The sequence below is a fragment of the Haliotis rufescens genome, unplaced genomic scaffold (genome assembly GCF_023055435.1).
Source record: "Haliotis rufescens isolate VD_foot unplaced genomic scaffold, xgHalRufe1.0.p SCAF_1, whole genome shotgun sequence".
Lineage (NCBI taxonomy): Eukaryota > Metazoa > Mollusca > Gastropoda > Lepetellida > Haliotidae > Haliotis > Haliotis rufescens.
The window spans coordinates 28,436,941-28,461,591 of NW_025963779.1; the positions used below are offsets into that span (position 1 = coordinate 28,436,941).

Below are 24,651 nucleotides of genomic sequence, written 5' to 3' on the forward strand. Positions count from 1 at the left end.
AGTAACTATTATCGAAAAGTTTTAGTTTCATTGACGTTTGAACTGTTTGTTCACCACCTCTCACTCTCTGAAAATATATGCTGTTGTTTATGGCATAAGCACCCCAATATGTCAATTTCCTCAGAACACAAAGCAGTTATTACAATGATTACGGTACATACAACTTTGGAGTTAGGTCAAGACTTTTCTGTGTGTTTCAGGAACAACTAGAAGTGTTCACTGTGATAGCCAGCGTGCTGCACCTTGGTAACATCCGGTTTGACTCCAATGAGCAGGATGCAGCAGTCCTCATGGACCCCAATGGAGCTGTGAAAGTGGCATCAGTAAGTTTGTGTGCAACACGAAGATCGCATTAGCCAGAGATAGGGACAAGTCCTCATCTTGAACATAGCAGGGGAATGGGGATCTAGTTTTCTAAAAGAGGCACTATTTGCTCTCCACGGTTGCATGATCACAAAATCCCAGGTTCACCTGATTTGTTTGGCAGCACCATTCTAAGTGGTAAATGTCTAATTCTTGCATCACTTCAGGCTTTCTTAAGCAACATTAAGCTGACACACATGGAAATGAAATACTGTTCAAAGGGTCTCTCAACCCAACTCACTCTTTGAAGTATACAGATGAGCAGAGATTTGCAGGATAACGGATGTGATGTTTGTGTAGATGCTGTTGCAAGTGGACCCGGAGGAGGTGGAGGCATGTCTGACATCCATGGTGACGGTCATCAAGGGGGAGTATGTGAAGCAGCTCTACAGTAAACAGCAGGCAGAGGGTGAGTTGCACCGTGGATGGGGACAGGGGATGGGGGAAGTGACTGGGGGATGGGGTGAGTGAGGGGGAAGAGGTGAGTGACGGGGGAAGGGGATGAGTGAGGGGGATGGGGTGAGTGAGGGGGGATGGGGGAAGTGACTGGGGGAAGGGGTGAGTGAGGGGGGCGGGGTGAGTGATGGGGGATGGGGTGAGTGATGGGGGAAGAGGTGAGTGACGGGGGAAGGGGATGAGTGAGGGGGATGGGGTGAGTGACACTGAGATGGGGTGAGTGACAGGGATGGGGTGAGTGAAATTGGATGGGGTGAGTGACAGGGATGTGGTGAGTGACAATGGGATGGGGTGAGTGACAGGGATGGGGTGAGTGAAATGGGATGGTATGAGTGACAATGGGATGGGGTGAGTGACAGGGATGGGGTGAGTTAAATGGGATGGGATTAGTGACAATGGGATGGGGTGAGTGACACTGAGATGGGGTGAGTAAATGGGATGGGATGAGTGACAATGGGATGGGGTGAGTGACAGGGATGGGTGAGTGAAATGGGATGGGGTGAGTGACAATGTGATGAGTGAGGGGGATGGGGTGAGTGAGGTGAGATGGGGATGGGGAATGGGGTGAACAACAAGAGGATGGTGATTCAAGGATTGGATGGTTGATTTGGTTCGATAACTGTAAGCATGTGTAAGGATGGCGCTAGTGACTGAGAATTGTCAGGTGACTTTGTGGATGGGATTTGTGACTGTGGGGATGTAAAGGGCTGCAGCACATCCCCATCTATCCATGCCTTACAGCTGTGTTCTCTGTTGTCAGATGCCAGGGATGCCATGGCCAAGACACTCTATGGACGTCTGTTTGGCTGGATAGTCAACAAGATCAACTGTTTGCTTGCACCAGAGGAAGACATTCCACCTGATGAAGTCCGGGAGATTGGTAAGTTTTCTAGAACAATGCAGTGTGTGAGTATATTGTGTAATACTTATAATAAGCTTACTATAAGTCTTAGACAAATATCTGAACTGAAAGTTGAGATATAATATTGTGTGTTCATTTCAGGGATTCTGGACATATTTGGGTTTGAGCATTTTGAGCTAAACAGTTTTGAGCAGGCATGTATCAACCTAGCCAATGAGCAGCTGCAGTTCTTCTTCAATGAGGTAACTCCTTCCACTGTAGTTCAGTCTCTAATGCCTGTTGTCTGTTCCCCATTTGTCTCTCTCGTGTCTGTTCCTAATTGTCTGTCTTTTGTCTGTCCCCTTTTTGTCTGTCTGTTGTCTGTCTTCAATTTGTCTCTCTCATGTCTGTTCCTAATTGTCTGTCTGGTGATTGTCCCCAAGTGTGTCTGTTGTCTGTTCCAGCTGTTGTCTGTCCATTGATATGTTTGTCTTTCTTTGTCTGTCCGTTATCTGTGTCTGTTATCTCTTCCGAATAATCTGCATGTTGCCTGTCCTCCATTGTCTCTTTCTGTCTGTCCTCCATTTTGTGTCTGTTCGCTGTCCCCTATTGTCCGTCTTTTTGTATGTCCTCCTTTGTCTGTCTGTTCTGTCCCCTATTGTCCAACTGTTCTCTGTCCCCCATTGTCCATCTTTTTGTACGTCCTCCTTTGTCTGTCTGTTCTGTCTCCTATTGTCCTTCTGTTCTCTGTCCCCCATTGTCCGTCTTTTTGTATGTCCTCCTTTGTCTGTCTGTTCTGTCCCCTATTGTCTGTCTGTTCTCTGTCCCCCATTGTCCGTCTTTTTGTATGTCCTCCTTTGTCTGTCTGTTCTGTCCCCTATTGTCTGTCTTTTTGTACGTCCTCCTTTGTCTGTCGCTTCTGTCCCCTATTGTCCTTCTGTTCTCTGTCCCCCATTGTCCGTCTTTTTGTACGTCCTCCTTTGTCTGTTTGTTCTGTATCCTATTGTCCGTCTGTTCTCTGTCCCCAATTGTCCGTCTTTTTGTATGTCCTCCTTTGTCCGTCTGTTCTGTCCCCTATTGTCCTTCTGTTCTCTGTCCCCCATTGTCCATCTTTTTGTATGTCCTCCTTTGTCTGTCTGTTCTGTCCCCTATTGTCCGTCTGTTCTCTGTCCCCCATTGTCTGTCTTTTTGTATGCCCTCCTTTGTCTGTCTGTTCTGTCTCCTATAGTCCATCTGTCCTCTGTCCACTAGAAGCCTGTCTGTTGTCTGTCTACTAATAGGCAGTGTGTTGTCTGTCCACTAAAAGACTCTCTGTTGTCTTACCACAGCACATCTTCAAAATGGAGCAAGAGGAATACATTAGAGAAGGCATTGACTGGAAGGAGATCAAGTTTGTGGACAACAAGCCCCTTCTGGTATGTACACAGATGTACATAGATCAGTCAGGAACTTACATGTCTTTCAATGAGTTATTGATTTAGCTAGAAATGCCTTTTATTAAATCTGAAAAACTTGTATTTCAGGATATGTTTCTGACAAAGCCTATAGGACTCCTGGCTCTCTTGGACGAAGAAAGCATGTTCCCCAAGGTAACTCTTGAGCCCAAGTTTACGTGACAATCCAACCCAGTATAGACATTTCAGTTGTTTATTCAAGGAATGTGAGGAGTCCATCAGCCCAATACACATATGTGCTGAAGACATGTCATATTGGAGAGGGTTCTACATACTATGTTAATTCAATCTACATTGTCTCAAGAACATAACTGTGTAACTGTTGAGAAGTGGTATTTCTACACTGTTGTGGATTAGGAATTAGCAGTTCAGATATCTCTTCAGTTAGTGGTTTTCAAATTGTAAACCACTTGACCTGTTCTAGTTTCACTTTGGACATGTGTATGTGGCACATCAAGGAAACACGCTAGGAGTGAAGCCGCCCAACTACTTCTCAGTGTCACAATGATATATTGCCCTACTTGTCCTCTCAGCTCTACAGCTACATGAATAGAAAGCCTGATTGATAGGGAAGGGAATTCAAAGGGCCTGGGTTTTTGGAAAAAAAATAACCTGTTCCCGAAAATGCAGGAAACAAGCAATTTTTCCTTGGGTTTTACAAAATTAACAACGCGTGTGGTCTAGACTTTGATTAATGAATAATTTGCATACTCGTATATGCAAGGGGCCGACGTATGGTTCTCAGTAGGAAGTGACAACTTGGAGACGATGGCTTCGGGTATATACAGTTTTACTTTATACATGTAGATATATACATACAAAAGACACTATGTGCCAGGTCAGCACATAAGGGTAGTGGTTGTTGTCTAGGTGCCCCGGAGCACCCAGCCTAACCCTAGCTAGGCTAAGGGTAAGACCTTTCTTTTCTTCTTCTTCTATCTCTCTGGACCAAGGCTTATACAGCCAAGGTCACCTAACATTTGGTAAGTAATAAATATAAATATAAACAGTAATTCACCAGTGACATACTTGCACATCTCGTTCAGGATGGCAGACAGTTGATGTACACAAAAATGGGGATTAACAATTAGGGTTAGCATCTTATAAATAACAGCAATTAAGTGTTTCAAGGCATATAGATGTCATGGCTCCAGGGTAACGAGCCTTTGCAATTAAATGTTCTTCAGACAATGGGTGTCGTAAATCAGTCACTATGACAAAATGACGAATTCGTTTACTGGAAATGCTGGGTGATATATTTTGGAAAAGAAACTATGTGGTCCCAAACAGAAATCCCAACTTCTGCATTAAAAATAACATGTGAACATTTTAATGAAATACTGAAAAAGGCACATGTAAACAATTACTTACTCACTGTCTCTCTGACAGGCCACTGACCAGACATATGTAGAGAAGATTACATCGCACTTCAAGAAGAACCAGTACTTTGGGGCATCACAGCAGACTCGGAGTGTCAACTTCTCTGTCAACCACTATGCTGGCAAGGTGAGATAACTCTGTCAGCCACTATGCTGGCAAGGTGAGATAACTCTGTCAACCACTGTGCTGGCAAGGTGAGATAACTCTTCCAACCACTATGCTGGCAAGGTGAGATAACTCTTTCAACCGCTATACTGGCAAGGTGAAATAACCTTGTCAACCACTATGCTGACAAGGTGAAATTACTCTGTCAACCACTATGCTGACCAGGTGAGATAATTCTTTCAACCACTATGCTGACAAGGTGAGATAACTCTTCCAACCACTATGCTGGCACGGTGAGATAACTCTTCCAACCACTATGCTGGCAAGGTGAGATAACTCTTCCAACCGCTATGCTGGCAAGGTGAGATAACTCTTTCAACCACTATGCTGGCAAGGTGAGATAACTCTTCCAACCACTATGCTGGCACGGTGTGATGTCACTCACAATACTCTTTCTATCTCCTCAGTACAATGATGACATGTTTTGGTTGCTGTATGTTGATGTAGGTGGAGTATGATGCTACCCGGTGGTTGGAGAAGAACCGAGACACACTGCCATCTGGCATCATGGAGATCCTCACATCCAGCAACACATCACTGGTCAAGACCATCTTCAGAGGTAAGCAGTTAATGATGTTTGGACTCTGTAAGAGTGTGGTTAATCTACCTAATCTATAATGGAAATATTTAATAAATGTGTTTAGTTCATGACAGACAATCATCCATGTCAAACACTGTGTGCTGCCCCAGCTGTTCTGTCAAGCTTAAATGTATGGTGACCTTGTAATATATCAAAATTGAAAATCTGCCATCTTATCTTCTCCAGCTCAGATCACCAGGACTGGCAGCTTGTCTCTACAAGGACGGACGTTGAGGAAGTCATCCAGGGTGAGATGATATCACTTGCACATCTTAATCAAGGGACACTCAGATACCTGACTTGACCTGTATATGTGGACATGAATCAAGGACAATCACACCCGTGTCTTAACCTTTGTAGGTGTGGAGAAGATATGAATCATTGAAACCTGTATCTGTTTGGGTCTCTTCCCACAAGAAAGAGTGATCACCTTTATATGAGTGGAATAAGGTTAAAATCTGTGTTTATCACCGTACCACTCCTTCTCTGTACACCAGTATATTGAGCAGGATAGCTGTAGATGCATGCCTTTATCAGTATGTGTCATAGACCTGTGTATCATATGCCTATCAATGATATGAGGTATTTTGCATGTGCCATAGAGCCAACATGTAGACGGTCATATCACAGGGGGTGCAGTTAACAGACCCGTATTAAACCCTCTGCCGGGCTGATATGGCTTGTTGGTGCATTTTGAATAGGCAAAATTTGAGTTAGGTCCCATACTGCGTTGTCTGTTTGTCACCTCAGCTAGTTTCCAAGAGACACTGTTTTCCAAACAAGGTGAAAATGTATCACATTCACTTGCAATTTACAATTTGATAATATTGCATGTGATAAAAGCTGATATCTGGTTTTGGGGTTGATGTGGGGTATGATATAAAAACTGACATATAGTGACCTCCAAGTATTTTGAAATGTCCCTTGACATGAAATGACATTTGTAACATATTGAATCTCATCAAGACATTAAATCCTTTTTGACAAGCTAGACATATAGATAGTATTATAAAGCCACTGAAAATTCACAAGCAGGACATATTGATAGGGTTCCTATTATAAAGTCAACTTGTTTCCAGTTGAGGAAAGTAAATCCTGACAAGATCCGAGCCAAGCGGAAGGTGACAGTGGGAGCACAGTTCAAGGTAAGCAGCATACCGTATTCGACGTAATAAGCGCCCCGCTCTAATAAGCGCCCAGGGCGATATTTGCTAATATATTGGCTAGTGAACAATCCCAATTAGCACTCCTTCCGATTGATCAACGTACACAAGACTTATTTATTCGCGTATAATACGCACGCGTGTGTTATATGCATTCTTAATTATGGGCAATTAAATTCTGGAAAAATGTATCTGTCCCATATAAACATTTCAGTGTGTCAGCAGAAACCATGAAATTTATCTTTCAACTCTCTTTTTTCACCAGAATAATATTCTAATAAGAGCCCCCTATCCTAATTTTGAGAGCGCCCTGGGCGCTTATTAAGTCGAATACGGTAACTACTGGTCGGATATTGAGGTGGGCGATGAGGAGATTGTGTTGAGTAAGTTACACCTCATCAAAAGCATGTTAGAAGACCCTCACCAAATACTTGACGTTTTTGTATGACCTTCTCCTTTAATTAATATATCTTGTTAAGCTTTAAAACAGCAAATATGTTGTTTGCAATGTTGGTAGAACATACAACTTTTGGATAGTTGCACAGACTTGTTTTTGAGATGTAAGGAGTTGGAAATATTTTGGGTTTGGTCTTCTCAAAGATCTATAATGGCACTGATGAAATAGTTGTGACACTCAGGACAGAGACAAGCGATTCCTGTCATCACCATGGTACAAGTGATTGTATTTGAGACCATTGTAGCTCATTCCTGATTCCTACTGTGACATGGCCGTGTTATGGGAGCAGGATAATGTCAACGACTGAAACACAGGTATTCAACATGGTTGTCTCATTCTGCTGCAGACCTCCCTGAACATCCTGATGGAGCGGATGCAGTCAGCCACACCGGTGTTTGTCCGCTGTCTCAAACCCAACCATGTCAAGAAGCCTGAGATGTTCATGGATGAATACATTCTGGCCCAGGTAGGCAGACATGACCGTTATAACATGTTACTATTGTGGTACACGACATGGCCCAGGTAGGCAGACATGACCGTTATAACATGTTACTATTGTGGTACATGACATGGCCCAGGTAGGCAGACATGACAGTTATAACATGTAACTATTGTGTTACATCATGGCCTAGGTAGGCAGACATGATAGTTATAACATGTTACTATTGTGGTACATGACATGGCCCAGGTAGGCAGACATGACAGTTATAACATGTAACTATTGTGTTACATCATGGCCCAGGTAGGCAGACATGACAGTTATAACATGTTACTATTGTGGTACATGACATGGCCCAGGTAGGCAGACATGACAGTTATAACATGTAACTATTGTGTTACATCATGGCCTAGGTAGGCAGACATGACAGTTATAACATGTAACTATTGTGGTACATCATGGCCGAGGTAGGCAGACATGACAGTTATAACATGTAACTATTGTGGTACATCATGGCCGAGGTAGGCAGACATGACAGTTATAACATGTTACTATTGTGGTACATCATGGCCGAGGTATGCATACACTAGGGCTGGGACAGGGAACTCGGGTACTTGGGTCGGGTGGGTCCCGAGTAGGACCCGGGTACCAACCAGGACATACCCCGACCCATGGTTTGTCACATGACAAAAACTCACTATAGCTAAGTTTTTCACTACAAGTCGCTAATACATGCAGTCATGCCCCGCTTATACGGACTTCAGATATCCGGAAACCTCAGTTCCCGGATGATTATCATTCAAAACGAAATAATTACTATATAAATTTACCCGTATATACGGAAATTCAGTTTCCGGAACCGGATGGTCATTTTCATACACAAAACACTGAAATGCACATAAAATTGTCTCACTTACCCCGACAATACACTTCCGCTGGTGGTAATCCTTTGATTCGTGAGAAGTCAATTAACCAAGTGACACTGAGTTACGTTTGATACGAGCTTGTTTATTGTACATGTAATCCCATTCGATAAATATGGCGTCTGTGGAGGTCAGAGGTCAAAGTTGTTACTTCAAACTGAGTATGGCCTGTCGACCAGCTAAACGTAAGCGACACGCAGTTACAGCACGAGAAAAAAGGGAAATTTGTCTGTTTAAAGAAAAACACCCGTCAGCAAGTTTAGAAACCATCAGTAAGCATTATGGCACTGAATTTGGACATACCATAGGAAAATCGACAATTGGTGACATTTTAAAAGACAAACAGAAGTGGCTAAATCTCCCGGAAAATTCACATGACCAATCAGGATCCCGTGTAGCAAAACACCAGAAGCTGGAAGATGCATTATATCTTTGGTTGTGTGACATGACAAGTCGTAATGTGCCCGTTAATGATTTCTGAGAAGTATTACGAGAACACAGGCGATCTGGACAATTTGGAATTATTGTTTAAAATTCAAACCTCAAAATGTGGTAAAGTTCAAACTTCCATGACAGATTTTTTAAAACGTGTATGTCTTGAATAAAGATTGAGTGGATGTATCTGTTTGCTCTGTCATCTGTCATGAGTTGCATAATTAAAGGGAAGTAACTCAGTTATGGAGCATGGAGTGTTGTAGCAATGCATGTGTTGTGGCGATGCATGTGTTGTGGCGATGCATGTGTTGTGCATGTAGTGGTGATGCATGTGTTTTAGCGATGCATGTGTTGTAGTGATGCATGTGTGTGCATGTGTTGTAGCAATGCATGTGTTGTGCATGTAGTGGTGATGTTGTGTTGTGGCGATGCATGTGTTGTGCATGTGTTGTAGCAATGCATGTGTTGTGCATGTGTTGTAGCGATGCATGTGTTGTAGTTATGCATGTGTTGTGCATGTAGTGGTGATGCATGTGTTTTAGCAATGCATGTGTTGTAGTGATGCATGTGTGTGCATGTGTTGTAGCAATGCATGTGTTGTGCATGTAGTGGTGATGTTGTGTTGTGGCGATGCATGTGTTGTGCATGTGTTGTAGCAATGCATGTGTTGTGCATGTGTTGTAGCAATGCATGTGTTGTGCATGTAGTGGTGATGTTGTGTTGTGGCGATGCATGTGTTGTAGCGATGCATGTGTTGTGCATGTGTTGTAGCGATGCATGTGTTGTGCATGTAGTGGTGATGTTGTGTTGTGGCGATGCATGTGTTGTAGCAATGCATGTGTTGTGCATGTAGTGGTGATGCATGTGTTGTAGCGATGCATGTGTGTGCATGTGTTGTAGCAATGCATGTGTTGTGCATGTGTTGTAGCGATGCATGTGTTGTAGCGATGCATGTGTTGTAGCAATGCATGTGTTGTGCATGTAGTGGTGATGTTGTGTTGTGGCGATGCATGTGTTGTAGCAATGCATGTGTTGTGCATGTAGTGGTGATGTTGTGTTGTGGCGATGCATGTGTTGTAGCAATGCATGTGTTGTGCATGTAGTGGTGATGTTGTGTTGTGGCGATGCATGTGTTGTAGCAATGCATGTGTTGTGCATGTAGTGGTGATGCATGTGTTGTAGCGATGCATGTGTTGTAGCGATGCATGTGTTGTGCATGTAGTGGTGATGTTGTGTTGTGGCGATGCATGTGTTGTAGCAATGCATGTGTTGTGCATGTAGTGGTGATGCATGTGTTGTAGCGATGCATGTGTTGTAGTGATGTATGTGTGTGCATGTGTTGTAGCAATGCATGTGTTGTGCATGTGTTGTAGCAATGCATGTGTTGTAGTGATGCATGTGTGTGCATGTGTTGTGCATGTAGTGGTGATGCATTTGCTGTGCATGTTGTAGCTGCTGTACACTGGCATGTTGGAGACAACAAAGATCCGCCGGGAGGGCTTTGCAGTGAGACCTTTGTTCCAGGACTTTGTTGACAAGTATGCTTCTACCTCTTTCTCATGACAACGTTTAGTGTATATATTTTATCTCTTTCCTTTTTCCTGTATACCATTGTAATATATTTAATGAACAAATGCATATGACAGATTAGAGTGGATGTTTTCAATGACAGGAGTCAGTACAGTTAACCCTTGCGTTTATAGGTACAAGATTCTGCTGTGTCAGCACAAACTGAAGGGGTCCTCTGACAACTGCAAGAAGATTCTCAAGGCTAGCGGCCTCAGTGGCTGGCACATTGGGTCAGTACACATGTACTCACAGCTAACTTTCCTCTAAACCTGAATATTTCGCAACTCTCAGCAAGTACGAGATCATCCAGCTCACACAAGAACCTTTCTGGCCATTGTATTGTATGGAGATTATTTTCCATGCCATGTTGGTTAAGACCTCCTCTGTGGTCTAGTGGTAGACTGTCCAGAGTTTGATCCCTGGACGCATCATACCAAAAGACGTTCAAAGATGGGACTTGTTGTTACCCTGTCTGGCACTCGGCATTAAGGGGCTAAAACAAGGACTGGTCTGCTCGGAGTTTCAGTATACTGTGTCTTAGTGTGGTATTCATGTTAAACTGCGGCATGGTATCTCAGTGTGCTAGCACTATAACTCAGCATCAGTCTGGACTAGTACAAGCAGCCGCAAACACATGCATGCATGTCGCTTTATAAATGCAATAATCTTGGATGTTAAACCCCATTTTACCTCACCCCCATCTTGGTTAATAAACACTGTATTTGTTGTGTTTGTAGTATTGGAGGGTAAATTCATTGCTAAATTCACTGTGTTTAAGTCCCTTTTAGTGCTGAACAGGCAGCTAGTGTTGTATCATCTCCAGGGAACTGGCAATGCATCAGAGCTCCAGATAAGCTGCGTATCTGCGTAAAATACGCATCAGAAATGCAGAAATACGCAGTAAAATAAAATCCAAGCGTATCAAATACGCAACGAACATTACAGATACGCTACAAAAATAAAACTTGTGCGTATCATCAAAATATTGTGAAGTAACCCTGCATATTCGATTAGCTAATCAGCAACTTATTTTGAAATTATAAACGGGCATTCAGTCAACCTTGCCCAACTCCACGATGACAGTTACATCATGATCATTTGCCATCACACTTTCTTGTGGAAGTATCATGGTATTTTTGAGTCCTATAAAGCTCTCGAACCCACACGACACCAGTTTGCAGGGACTAGATGAATAGTGTTTTTAAATATTTAACTTAAATACCCACATGTGTAAAAACTAGTGGGTAACAGAAATTTGATATACCCAGATAGAATTACTGATACCCAATGATTTTAAAATGCATGGGTAAAATACCCACAACACCAAAAGCTTGCTGATTCTTTGACCAAGGTAACGTTTAGCATGCTTGTATTGTGCCGGGCAATATAGGAGTGGACAGATTATTGTTATTACTATTGATACACTTGTTGCGTGAGACTTGCGTTATGAGTAGCCCTTTATGGAAGCACCTGAATGAGACTGGATATTAATTTGTTCAGGAAAACAAAGGTGTTCCTAAAGTACTGGCACATTGAACAGCTGGCCGACATCCTGGAACGCATTGGAAAGTCAGCACGGGTGCTGCAGAAACGTGAGCAGAACACCTTGGGGAACTTCTGTATATGTGTTGTGGTTTGATGTTCTTCTAAATATGACCGCCTCCGTGGTCTAGTGGTAGAGCATCTGCCCATAGAGCGGAAGGTCCGGGGTTCGATCCCCGACCGTATCATATCAAAAGACGTTAAAAGATGGTACTTGTTGTTACCCTGTCTGGGTAAAACAAGGACTGGTCGGCTCGGAGTCAGTATACTGTGTCTGAGTGGGGTATTCATGTTAAACTGCGGCATGGTATCTCAGTGAGCTAGCACTATAAATCGGCATCAGTCCGGACTAGAACAAGCAGCCACACAAACACACACACGTACATGCACGTCGCTATATAAGTGCAATAATCTTGGACGCGACTTTAAACCCCATTTCACCTCACCTCACCTTCTTCTAAATATACACTGTACAGGCACAGAGGTCTAAGGTGTTATTTGTTATAATTGGCATAATTTTGCGAAGCTCATCTGTTCGACATAGCCTGAGTTGTTTCGAACTTCAGTAGCATACATTGTTATAAAGGCACCGCCATTTAATCTCTGCATAGCCAAATATTATTAGTATTGTGAATGAAACAGGATTGAAGGAGAATCTCCTCATAATTGTATGTATATCAGGAAAAGGTTGCAGAAAAATACTCAGAAGATATGAAATGACTATCTCTCACCGGTCAAGTCTTCAACTGTGCTTCAACCTGTTGTCTCAATATTATGATTGTATGTCTACAGTTGCACGAGGGTTTGTTGCACGTCGTCGTGTTGCTCGTCTACGTCAGGCGGCGGTTGAGCAGCGCCATCTGGTGGAGGGACTTCTGCAGCAGATCGAGCAGCTTTGTGTGACCTGCAGCCTTAATCACGACCGCATCAGGCAGGAGGATGTCAAGAAGCCAAAAGGTTGGTGTGGAGTATGATTCTGTATTAACGAAGGTGTGCAGTATGATTCTGTATTAACGAAGGTGTGGAGTATGATTCTGTATGAACGAAGGTGTGGAGTATGATTCTGTATTAACGAAGGTGTGGAGTATGATTCTGTATTAACGAAGGTGTGCAGTATGATTCTGTATTAACGAAGGTGTGGAGTATGATTCTGTATTAACGAAGGTGTGCAGTATGATTCTGTATTAACGAAGGTGTGGAGTATGATTCTGTATTAACGAAGGTGTGCAGTATGATTCTGTATTAAAGAAGGTGTGCAGTATGATTCTGTATTAAAGAAGGTGTGCAGTATGATTCTGTATTAAAGAAGGTGTGCAGTATGATTCTGTATTAACGAAGGTGTGGAGTATGATTCTGTATTAAAGAAGGTGTGGAGTATGATTCTGTATTAAAGAAGGTGTGCAGTATGATTCTGTATTAACGAAGGTGTGGAGTATGATTCTGTATTAACGAAGGTGTGGAGTATGATTCTGTATTAACGAAGGTGTGGAGTATGATTCTGTATTAACGAAGGTGTGGAGTGATTCTGTATTAACGAAGGTGTGGAGTATGATTCTGTATTAAAGAAGGTGTGCAGTATGATTCTGTATTAACGAAGGTATGGAGTATGATTCTGTATTAACGAAGGTGTGGAATATGATTCTGTTACAAGGAAGTATCATTTTGTTGTTGGTTGTTGGTGTAGAATATGATTCTGTATTAAAAAAGGCATGGAGTATGATTCTGTTATAAGGTAGTATGATTCTGTTATGAGGTAGATGTGAAATATGATTCTGTTACAAGGCAGTATGATTCTGTAATAAGATTGGTAATAAGTTCCTACCGGTTGTTATCCTCTGCATGAAATCAGCTTTATCATCAGCTCGTTAACAATTTTGGTCTTTTCTGCTAAATATTTTGACCAAGAGATAAAGTCACAAGATGCTCCTATGACCTTGACATTTGTGTTTCAGACAAGAATAAGACAGATCAACTTCAGCCACCTGCTGTGCCACTTCACTCTCCAACTGGCTCCATCACCAGCTACCTCAAGCCACAGGCCCACACAGTGTCATGCGGGACAGGGGTAGGTCGATATAGGGCTACCTCAAGCCACAGGCCCACACAGTGTCATGTGGAACAGGGGTAGGTCGACATAGGGCTACCTCAAGCCAGAGGCCCACACAGTGTCATGTGGAACAGGGGTAGGTCGAGTAGGGCTACCTCAAGCCACAGGCCCACACAGTGTCATGTGGAACAGGGGTAGGTCGATATAGGGCTACCTCAAGCCACAGGCCCACACAGTGTCATGTGGAACAGGGGTAGGTCGAGTAGGGCTACCTCAAGCCACAGGCCCACACAGTGTCATGTGGAACAGGGGTAGGTTGATATAGGGCTACCTCAAGCCACAGGCCCACACAGTGTCATGTGGAACAGGGGTAGGTCGATGTAGGGCTACCTCAAGCCAGAGGCCCACACAGTGTCATGTGGGACAGGGGTAGGTCGATGTAGGGCTACCTCAAGCCACAGGCCAACACAGTGTCATGTGGAACAGGGGTAGGTCAAGTAGGGCTACCTCAAGCCACAGACACACACAGTGTCATGCGGGACAGGGGTAGGTGGAGTAGGGCTACCTCAAGCCACAGACACACACAGTGTCATGCGGGACAGGGGTAGGTCGAGTAGGGCTACCTCCAGCCACAGGCCCACACAGTGTCATGTCGGAGGGGTAGGTCAAGTCAGGCTACCTCAAGCCACAGGCCCACACAGTGTCATGCAGGACAGGGGTAAGTCAGGGAGGAGAGTGAAAGGGTGGATGGGTGACTGGTGGGTCAAGTGTAGGCCAAGTGCATGGGGTGGACAGATGGAAGGGTATATTGGAGTATTGGCCATAGGAAAAGTGGATGGACAGATTTGGTAGGAAGAAAAGGTTACATGCAAGGATTTATCTAGGCCATGCCAGTTATCTGCACCAAGTCTCCAACACAGCTTTGTTTGGTATAATCTAGAGTAGATCTGTTGAAACCAAGAGTAGATCTGTTGGAACGAAGAATAAATCTGTTAAACCAAGAGTAGATCTGTTGAAACCAAGAGTATATCTGTTGAAACCAAAAGTAGATCTGGTGAAACCAAGAGTAAATATGTTGAAACCAAGAGTAGATCTGTTGAAACCAAGAGTAGATCTGGTGAAACGAAGAGTAAATCTGTTGAAACCAAGAGTAGATCTGGTGAAACCAAGAGTAGATCTGTTGAAACCAAGAGTTGATCTGTTGAAACCAAGAGTAGATCTGGTGAAACCAAGAGTTAATCTGTTGAAAGTGAGAGTAGACCTTCTGAAAGTGAGAGTAGACCTGTTGAAAGCAAGAGTAGATCTGTTGAACCCAAAGAATAGATCTGTTGAAACCAAGATTAGATCTGCTAAAACCAAGAGTATATGTTCTGAAATAAAGAGTAGATGTAGTAAAACTAAGCACATATCTACAGGCTGGTCAATTCATTTCCAGATGGATGATGATGACGATGATGCTGACGATGAAGTCATGGAGGATGACTTCAAAGCTGATGCCTCTAATCGCAACAAGTTTGGTGCCCCTGGGCGGAAGGCAACAACCATTTGGTTCCAGTCCACCCAGACAGAGAACGTCGTGGAGCCACAGTCGGGGAAGTTCGCCCAGTGGTTTCACGGCATCATATCCAGGAAGTAAGGCTTGTGCTATCACTCACACTTGAAGGGGGATTTCTTTGATCAAAACCAACTTTTCTCTGCTAACTCAAGACAATCCCCTCATGATACGATGTCTCAGTGTCACACATGACACTATTCTTGCTAGCATCAGGACCTCAGTGGGAAGTGGCCACCATGGAGCCAACTGCCACTGTTCACCTTCAAACAATGTGCCCCAAATTCACCCTGACTCTAGGTTGTAGCATCAATACCTGTGTGGACCTGCATCATTTTGGGCTTTCCTCCCACTTGAAACACTATACAAAGCATCATTAAACCATACTCACTCCTTGCCACATAATCTGCTTTCCTGGTAAGGCTAAAAAAAATAATAATCTTGGTTCTGAGGCACCGCCTCCATCATCATAATGTCTGCTGCATGTTTCGTTTTTATTTCCATTTTCAAGAAAAATAAAAAGTCCTTATACTTAAAAACAATGCAATCAAATATAGCACGCAGTTACTTCCTTTTACATGCGCACTGCTTTACTGCACATCTTGTGTTATGGTCATGGCAGCAATAGGAATTTGTATGCTTGTTTATTTAGGGAGGCCCTTTCCTAGGTTGATGGTACACAACTATTTATTTGGTTACATAGTAGTTTGAACAAGCAAAAAAAAAACACCGCCCGACCATGATATATTTTCAAAAGTCATTGCCTAAGAACCAATTCTTTTATTTTTTTAAGCCTAACATAATCTGTGTTGATGTACCGTTTCAGTAAGGTGTCATATTTCTTTCACAGGCAGTCAGAGGTTTTGTTGAAAGGGATGCCAGTTGGCTGTTACCTCATCCGAGTCAGTGAGAGCCGGTTCGGCTACACCCTGTCATTCAGGTGAGCTTCTAACATACTTGTGTGTACCTGTAACCATGGTTATGCTGACTGTGTTTCATATTGCAAGTAACCTGGTAACAAGTTGTCTGAATGTGACAGCATGACTGATATGGTCCATGGTAAAACTGTGTGGTCCAGGCACTAGGGCATTCTTCCCGCTGCCCTCACTCTCTTCACGTAAGGGGGCGGTCGGGTAGCCTAGTGGTTAAACTGTTCGCTCGTCACGCCGAAGACCTGGGTTAGATTCCTGACATGGGTACAATGTGTGAAGCCCATTGCTGGTGTCCTCTGATGTGATATTACTGAAATGTTGCTAAAAGCGGCGTAAAACCACATAAGAAGCATGGGTAGCCCAGTCGTCTACGGCGTCGCAATTCGCTGTGCAGAGTTGCATCCCCTGGGCTTCAGAAACCTTAATGGTCAAATAATCCCTGGTTATTTTTCTAGGTTTGTCAGCACCATACCCATGGTAGTGTGATAGAGGGCATCAAAATGGTAAAAGTCTAAGACCTGCCTCACTTTGGTCTTTCCTCTGACATCAAGCTGATATGCTTTGATATTACTTAGAATACTGTTAAAAGCAAAGTTAAACCCAACTCACTCACTCTTCAAATCAAGATGGTACTGGCTACAAGTGAAATCAGTAACATATTGTTTGTTGACAGAGCGGAAGACAGGTCACGCCACTATATGATTGACCAGATAAGAAATGGAAAGTTTATCATTCTTGGAGAAAGCAAAGTTCATCGGTCACTCCATGACATAATCGAGTACCATAAAACAGTGAGTACTCTTTGCCCAACAACTATTGTACATGTACATGGAAAGATGTGTGCAAGTTTGTCCTGACTGGAATTGTTACCATTATTGGCAGGAACTACATGTCTGTGTGACATTGTTTTGCATGTACACCCCATCATGTGATTTGACAGTTGCGTGAATGTGTGATAGGGGCCATGTAATTTGATGCTAGTTTAATTGGGTGTATGTAATGTATGATTGTAGTGTGACAGAGGGCCATGTGATAAGATGTTAGTTTGATGGAGGACATGTGATATGATGGTAGTGTGAAGGAGGACATGTGATAAGATGGTAGTGTGATTGAGGGCCATTTGATATGATGGTAGTGTGATAGTTGGCCATGTAATATGATGGTACTGTGATGGAGGGCAATGTGATAAGATGGTAGTGTGATGGAGGGACATATGATAAGATGGTAGTGTGATGGAGGGCCATGTGATATGATGGTAGTGTGATAGTGGGCCATGTGATAAGATGGTACTGTGATGGAGGACATGTGATAAGATGATAGTCTGATGGAGGGCATGTGATAATATGGTAGTGTATGGAGGGCCATGTGATAAGATGTTAGTTTGATGGAGGACATGTGATATGATGGTAGTGTGATGGAGGACATGTGATAAGATGGTAGTGTGATGGAGGGCCATTTGATATGATGGTAGTGTGATAGTTGGCCATGTAATATGATGGTAGTGTGATGGAGGGCAATGTGATAAGATGGTAGTGTGATGGAGGGCCATGTGATATGGTGGCAGTGTGATGGAGGGCCATGTGATATGATGGTACTGTGATGGAGGGCAAAGTAGTATGATGGTAGTGTGATGGAGGGCCATGTGATAAGATGGTAGTGTGATGGAGGGCCATGTGATATGATGATGACGGAGGCCCATATTAAACCCTGCTCATATATTGCAGCATCACATCTCCAACTGGAAGGGGCTTCTGACAGAACCATGCGGACAGGTGATTATTAAGGACGAGAACCAGTCCATTTAAAGAAATCAACAAACTTTATTATTTTCTTGTTACTTGATGTTCTGACAATGTTTCAAATTATATGGGTTGTTTCTGCATATTTTGTTTGTTTGCTTATTCAGTACTTTGAAGGTAATGTGAGACATTATATGAATTTCACTTTTGAAAATTAAGACTGCTCAAATCTAGTGAATGTTGCCAGTACCACAACAAACTAATGTCAGGATGGATTTACATGGCTAAGTTGCCATGGCAACAGATTATGAGTTTGTTCATCACTTTCCTGAACCTAAGATAGTGTACAGTGTCCTCCCTATCAGTAATTTATCATCTTCTAAAAAGATACGCATCCTTGTTGATAACATAGCTACTGATGAGTTGTTATATGCTGATATTGCTGATATATCTTGTCAGCTGAGAGAATGCAATGTGTGGAACAAGTATCCATTACTTCTTTTATCAGTTGCCTGTACTTCCATCCTTCCTTTCATGGGGGCACGGGTGGACCTGTCGTATAAGGTGCCACATTTCGCTGTGGAAGGTTGCATCCCTTGGGCATCCCTTAGAATGTGTTCTATTCTATAAAAATGATGTAAACACTTGCTTTCTTGTGATACATCTATCTGAGAGCGTTCAGTGCATGGATGCTGACTTCGTCAACATGCATTTCATTACTGAAAACTTACTAAAAGTATCGATTAAAACAAACTTGAAAGGAAACTATGGAGTAACATGCCTACCAAACAGATGATAATTGAGGCCTTATGTTAGTTTTTAGTTGGTTTAGGGGACCTACCGACAAGAAATATACCCTGAAATTAAAAAGAAAAGCATCGTTTTGACAATTAGGTGAAATGAAAAAACCCACACAAGATCACTTATGTTCAAATGAAATGTTGAATAATATGTATAAGAATCTTTATTGATTTTTTAAAAATTATCTTTCGGTGCTGTTTCGTAATCATAATTCTGTTATGTAATGACCTACCCGTTTGTTTTCCATTAATTATTAGTAGCAGTACCGGGGTACTTACCTGGTAGTTTAAACCATTTTTATTTAATTTACCTACATTGAATTTATGCATACATGAGATATGTGTTTTATTTGTATAGATAATAACATTAAGAACAAATATTGTTTCAACAAACTAAGAAGACTTTTTTTATATTTTTTGACAAAACAGCTGGTTTAGCTAATCCTAATAATATGCTTGTAAGGCAACTAATGGGATCGGGTGGTCAGGCTCTCTGACTTGGCTGATGCATGTCATTGTATCCCATTTGCGTAGATCGATGCTCATGATATCAGTCACTGGATTGTCTGGTCCAGACGTGATTATTTACAGACCGCCGTCATATAGCTGGAATATTGCTGAGTGGCGTTAAACATCAAACAAACAAACAAACAAACAAACACTCAAGTTTTATGTCATCGTAAAGGTGAGCTTCAGTACCTGTGGTACTCTGGTTATGCTATACTAAATGTTGTGTTCCCTCCCATCTTACCCACCTCCCCATCCATTCCCCCCTCTAGCTCTCCCCCTCCAACCCTGATTATGCTGTTTTACAGAGCGGTGACTGTGACTACATGGACCTCGTCGACGAGTCCAGCCGCATGTACTTCATCCTTGACCCTTCAGCCAGCACATCAGGGACATCGGTAGGTACTCTGTCAGTCACACTCCACTGGTGTCCGTCTTGAGCACTCAATAACTGATTGTAATAAATTTATCCTTACATACATTGCATATATTAATAGAGCCTAGCATTGGATACATATAGATTAATACACAAGTGTCCGTCAGATACCATTTATCTTACGAGTTGTTTCAAAATGTATCTACCGTATTCGACGTAATAAGCGCCCCACTCTAATAAGCGCCCACGGCGATATTTGCTAATATATTGGCTAGTGAACAATCCCAATTAGCATCCCTTCCGATTGATCAATGTACACAAGACTTATTTATTCGCGTATATAATACGCACTCGTGTGTTATATGCACCTTTAATTATGGGCAATTAATCATAAACATTACTGTCAGACAGCATAATTTTATAAACCACAAAATTTATCTTTCAACTCTGTTTTTTTTAACCAAAATAATATTCTAATAATAGCCCCCATTTCTAATTTTGAGAGAGACCTGGGCGCTTATTACGTCGAATACGGTAATTAACGTTGAAAGTGAGTTAGATAAGCTTTGACAAAATAAGTTGTAAGTGAGATAAATGGTATCTGAAAGGCACAACTACAGTAATCTGTTTATTACACACTCTAAAATCTCATTCTCATGATTGCAGTGGCGCATTAATACATAATATAACGGTTATGAGTGACGTCATCCACTCATAAATAATGTGACGCTACACGAAAAGGTTTTCGCCATGTCTCTGGGTTATCAAGGTGACGATGATAATGAAAGTTAGATAAGATCAAAGAACGTGCTGGAGTTAATAAATTCTCACCTAAAATATGTACAACGCTTACTCCCGTATGACATCACTCCTGGTGACCTGCTTTTACAAAATAGCATGCTCACTCACCAGACAACAGTACGCAGGATTTTTGGTTAATTGATAAATGTGTCATGTCAGCAATCAGAAACAATCAGACAATCTGTGTACTATTAGTTGGTTTTATGTTTCCTTTGTAACAAAGAGAATTACCGTATTCGACGTAATAAACGCCCAGGGCGCTCTCAAAATTACAAATAGGGGATTCTTATTAGAATAACATTTTGGTGGAAAAAAAACAGAGTTGAAAGATCGTAAATTTTGTGGTTGATGCTGACAGTCTGAAATAATACAAAAGAAAAGTCTTTGCGTATTATACACGACATATATATTTTTCCAGACTTAACTGCCCATAATTAAGGGTGCATATAACACACGAGTGTGTATTATACACGAATAAATAAGTCTTGTGCACATTAATCAATCGGAAGGGGTGCTAATGGGGATTGTTCACTAGCCAATATATTAGCAAATATCGCCGTGGGTGCTTATTAGAGCGGGGCGCTTATTACGGCAGTTACTAGTGTCTTCGTTGTGTGTGACATGGCGTCAGTCGTGGTGTCACAAGGACGGAGACTTTTACGATTTCTGTTGAATTTACCTGATCATTGTAATGTATATATAATTTTAATACAATATATTTGTGATACGTACGATACTCTTCCCATGAGAATTCTCGAATATGTGAGCCAATCTGTGCAACAATTAGACGAGTGGATCTCTCAATATAAGTGAAAATTCTACAGTGTGTAAAATCTGAATTTTGTTTTGTTTACATTACAAACAAGTAGAGTTTTCCAAGCACAGCGTTCGTTTTAACACCTAATCTATTTTACTTGATTTCATCTAGATAATTTGTATTGGTGACAAAAGACCAATTGTCGTTTGATTCTAAAATGTATGAGGAATTCATGGATGTATGTATTGCATCTGAGTTTGTAATATACATGATCTAATGGGAGCCTCATAACCGGCATAAGTGAAACGTGATTATATCCAATATGGCGGAAAGTACACTTCGGTGTTCATGTTTTTGAAATTTAATTCTTTGAATAAATATCTAATGTATTTCTAAACATACATCAAATAACGCTGTGAATGGTGATTTTGTAATGTATCAAAAATGGCGAAATTTCCGATATACCTCATTTTCAGAGGTCATTTTGTTTTGCCTAAAATGACAGTGGATATATCACAGAACAGGAAATTGCCCACAGAGTTCAAAACTGTGAAGTGGATGTTAAGCTTAAGATTATGATATGCAGAGACAGAGTGGCGCCTCAAGCCCGGGACTCCCTCCTCGGAATTACACAGTACAGCGAGAGTCAGGGCAGTCAAGAATGGCAGGGAGACCCCTCCCCCAGGTGCCCCCACAGGTGCCCCCCCAGTCCTACCAGAGGCTCATTCAGAACCAGGTACGTTGACATCTCCCTCAATACACTCCAGCTCTACTTCAGATATTAACAGGGATTGCCCCGTGAAGATCGAGGTTAGAGTTGGTCTTCAGCATCCCATGCTTGTCATAATGTGCAGCTCACAGGATCAAGTGGTCAGGCTAGCTGACTTGGTTGATGCATGTCACTGTATCCCACTTGCCTAGATTGATGCTCATGATGTTAGTCACTGGATTGCCTGGTCCAGACTTGATTATTTACAGACCGTTGTCATGTAGCTGGAATATTGCTGAGTGTGGCATTTAACAACAAACAAATAGGGAGTCAGTTGGTCATTAAGTTGTTATACATTTGTGACTTGAGCAAGATTAGAACTATTTGTAATGATCAACAGAAGCCGATTAAACTAAACCTCCATTGTCTATACTACTCACGCCATATTAACGAGGGAGCGTCATGTTGATACAATGTATTCAATTTTAGTATACACCTAAATTGTATCTCTTTATTATTCCATGGTTTTGCACTAGATTTTCTTGTAAAATAGGCCAGGCTTTTTTTATTTTTAGGATTACGGATTTTTCAGCCCAAAGTCCAGGGTTAGAGGAGGGGAAAAAAAATAAAATAAAGCCAGATGAATTTTTTAAAATGCAGAACCCCTCTGGCATACTTTATGAACATATTCTGTGCTCAAAAGGCCGCCATTTGTGACGATAAGGCTCCTTGTAACAATTAAAATTCTACCACTTACAACATGGACAATTGTCAAGGGAGGCTATTCATGTTTGGCTTTGAGATCAACAAAGATCAATTATGTATCTCTTTACTAGTTTACAACGGTAAATTCATATGTTTTTTACTAAAAGGTGATGATAACATTTAAAATAATTTAACTGACTACGGAAATGGAAATCTGATATATTTTTTTAATTTTCTCAAAAATTAGAGTTGGCGGGTCCGTATTCCGAAAAATATACAACGCCTGGCCTTATATATGTACTTATTTTAGTTCTCTTGCAGCATGAATACAAAGAAAGTTCTATTTTGAGTCATAAGGGCTCATGACGCAAGCTTTGTAAATTGATTGTTACCTCCTGAATACATTACACAGTACTGTCTCACGGCATGAGATGTAATAATTACTCAGAACCATGATATACCATATTGTTACCCTACTTTGAGAATACAATATTGTGAAGTTACCCCCAAATACTTGATACAATAGAGTACTTGATACAGTACTGTACATTGAGGTTATTGGCCAAATGTACATTCGTATCATAAATATATATCAGGATATACACTGTATTATATGAGCCTGTGTTGATACTTGATACAATGTTATTACTTGATGTAATATTGTACTGTTGACCCTCTAGTACATGATACAATGTTGTTTCATTACTTCCCAGTACGATGATACAATGTTGTATGGTTACCCCCTTGTACTTGATACAACATTGTATTGTTATCCCGTAGTACATGACAGAAAAAAATGCGGGGAGGAATAGGTCTTCAGCAACCTATGCTTGCCATAAAAGACGACTATGCTTGTTCTAAGAGGCGACTGAAGGGATTGGGTGGTCAGGCTAGCTGACATGGTCAGTGTATCCCAATTGCGTGGATAGATGCTCATGATGTCAATCACTGGATTGTCTGGTCCAGACTCGATTATTTACAGACTTCTGTGATATAGCTGGAATATTGCTGAGTGCAGCATTAAACAACAAACAAACAAACAAACCTGACAGAAAAGGGTATGCAATGCTCTCCTTACTTTTAGCAGGAACATTTGGGAGAGTGAGAGGTGAGGAGATATTCCAGACTCATTTAGTGCCACTATAAACTTTGCTAACATCATCCTTCAGGCTGAACAATGCTAATTCACAAAGGGACTCTAACAGCTTCATCTCACAACAAACATTCACAACACTCAGTATTTCAAATGACTGTTCCCTGTGACGACTGCAGGTTAGAATAGGACCCCAGCAACCTGTGCTTCTTGTAAGAGGTGCCGAATGGATCAGGCGGTCCGGCACTACATCTTGGTTGTGAACCCGGTTAGAATAGGTCCCCGGCAACATGTGCTTGTCTCCCTGTGGGAACTGGGTTAGAATAGGTCCCAGGGATCTTGTGCTTGTCTCCCTGTGGAAACTGGGTTAAAATAGGTGCTTAGCAACTTGTGCTTGTCTCCCTGTGGGAACTGGGTTGGAATAGGTCCCTAGCAACTTGTGCTTGTCTCCCTGTGGGAACTGGGTTAGAATAGGTCCCGGGCAACTTGTGCTTGTCTCCCTGTTGGAACTGGGTTGGAATAGGACCCTAGCAACTTGTGCTTGTCTCCCTGTGGGAACTGGGTTGGAAAAGGTCCCTGGCCAGCAACTTTTGCTTGTCTCCCTGTGGGAAACTGTGTTAGAATAGGTCCCCAGCAACTTGTGCTTGTCTGCCTGTGGAAACTGGGTTGGAATAGGTCCCTAGCAACTTGTGCTTGTCTCCCTGTGGGAACTGGGTTGGAATAGGCCCCTAGCAACTTGTGCTTGTCTCCCTGTGGAAACTGGGTTAGAATAGGTCCCCAGCAGCCTGTGCTTGTCTCCCTGTGGAAACTGGGTTAGAATAGGTCCCCAGGATCTTGTGCTTGTCTCCCTGAGGGAAAATGGGTTA

General features: G+C 42.1%; 1 protein-coding gene across 6 annotated transcripts in view; it reads left to right on the plus strand.

The window, feature by feature from the left end:
* LOC124149489 (myosin-IIIb-like) overlaps nucleotides 1-24,651 on the plus strand; it is a 43,036-nt gene that overhangs the window by 12,626 nt on the left and 5,759 nt on the right. For 2 of the 6 annotated variants that reach the window (XM_048394191.1, XM_048394186.1), the window contains exons 8-29: nucleotides 201-323; nucleotides 664-772; nucleotides 1,580-1,699; nucleotides 1,823-1,923; nucleotides 2,989-3,075; nucleotides 3,184-3,249; nucleotides 4,504-4,620; nucleotides 5,107-5,218; nucleotides 5,426-5,487; nucleotides 6,319-6,384; nucleotides 7,206-7,325; nucleotides 10,109-10,194; nucleotides 10,360-10,455; nucleotides 11,726-11,817; nucleotides 12,560-12,724; nucleotides 13,720-13,832; nucleotides 15,250-15,446; nucleotides 16,217-16,306; nucleotides 16,972-17,089; nucleotides 18,023-18,070; nucleotides 19,617-19,742; nucleotides 21,865-22,014. In XM_048394191.1, the coding sequence (XP_048250148.1) occupies nucleotides 201-323; nucleotides 664-772; nucleotides 1,580-1,699; nucleotides 1,823-1,923; nucleotides 2,989-3,075; nucleotides 3,184-3,249; nucleotides 4,504-4,620; nucleotides 5,107-5,218; nucleotides 5,426-5,487; nucleotides 6,319-6,384; nucleotides 7,206-7,325; nucleotides 10,109-10,194; nucleotides 10,360-10,455; nucleotides 11,726-11,817; nucleotides 12,560-12,724; nucleotides 13,720-13,832; nucleotides 15,250-15,446; nucleotides 16,217-16,306; nucleotides 16,972-17,089; nucleotides 18,023-18,070; nucleotides 19,617-19,742; nucleotides 21,865-22,014 (2,364 nt within the window). Of the gene's footprint in view, nucleotides 1-200; nucleotides 324-663; nucleotides 773-1,579; nucleotides 1,700-1,822; nucleotides 1,924-2,988; nucleotides 3,076-3,183; nucleotides 3,250-4,503; nucleotides 4,621-5,106; nucleotides 5,219-5,425; nucleotides 5,488-6,318; nucleotides 6,385-7,205; nucleotides 7,326-10,108; nucleotides 10,195-10,359; nucleotides 10,456-11,725; nucleotides 11,818-12,559; nucleotides 12,725-13,719; nucleotides 13,833-15,249; nucleotides 15,447-16,216; nucleotides 16,307-16,971; nucleotides 17,090-18,022; nucleotides 18,071-19,616; nucleotides 19,743-21,864; nucleotides 22,015-23,776; nucleotides 23,801-24,651 lie in introns of all 6 variants that reach the window. The other 4 variants (XM_048394196.1, XM_048394197.1, XM_048394199.1 and 1 more) reach the window with 4 other exon arrangements.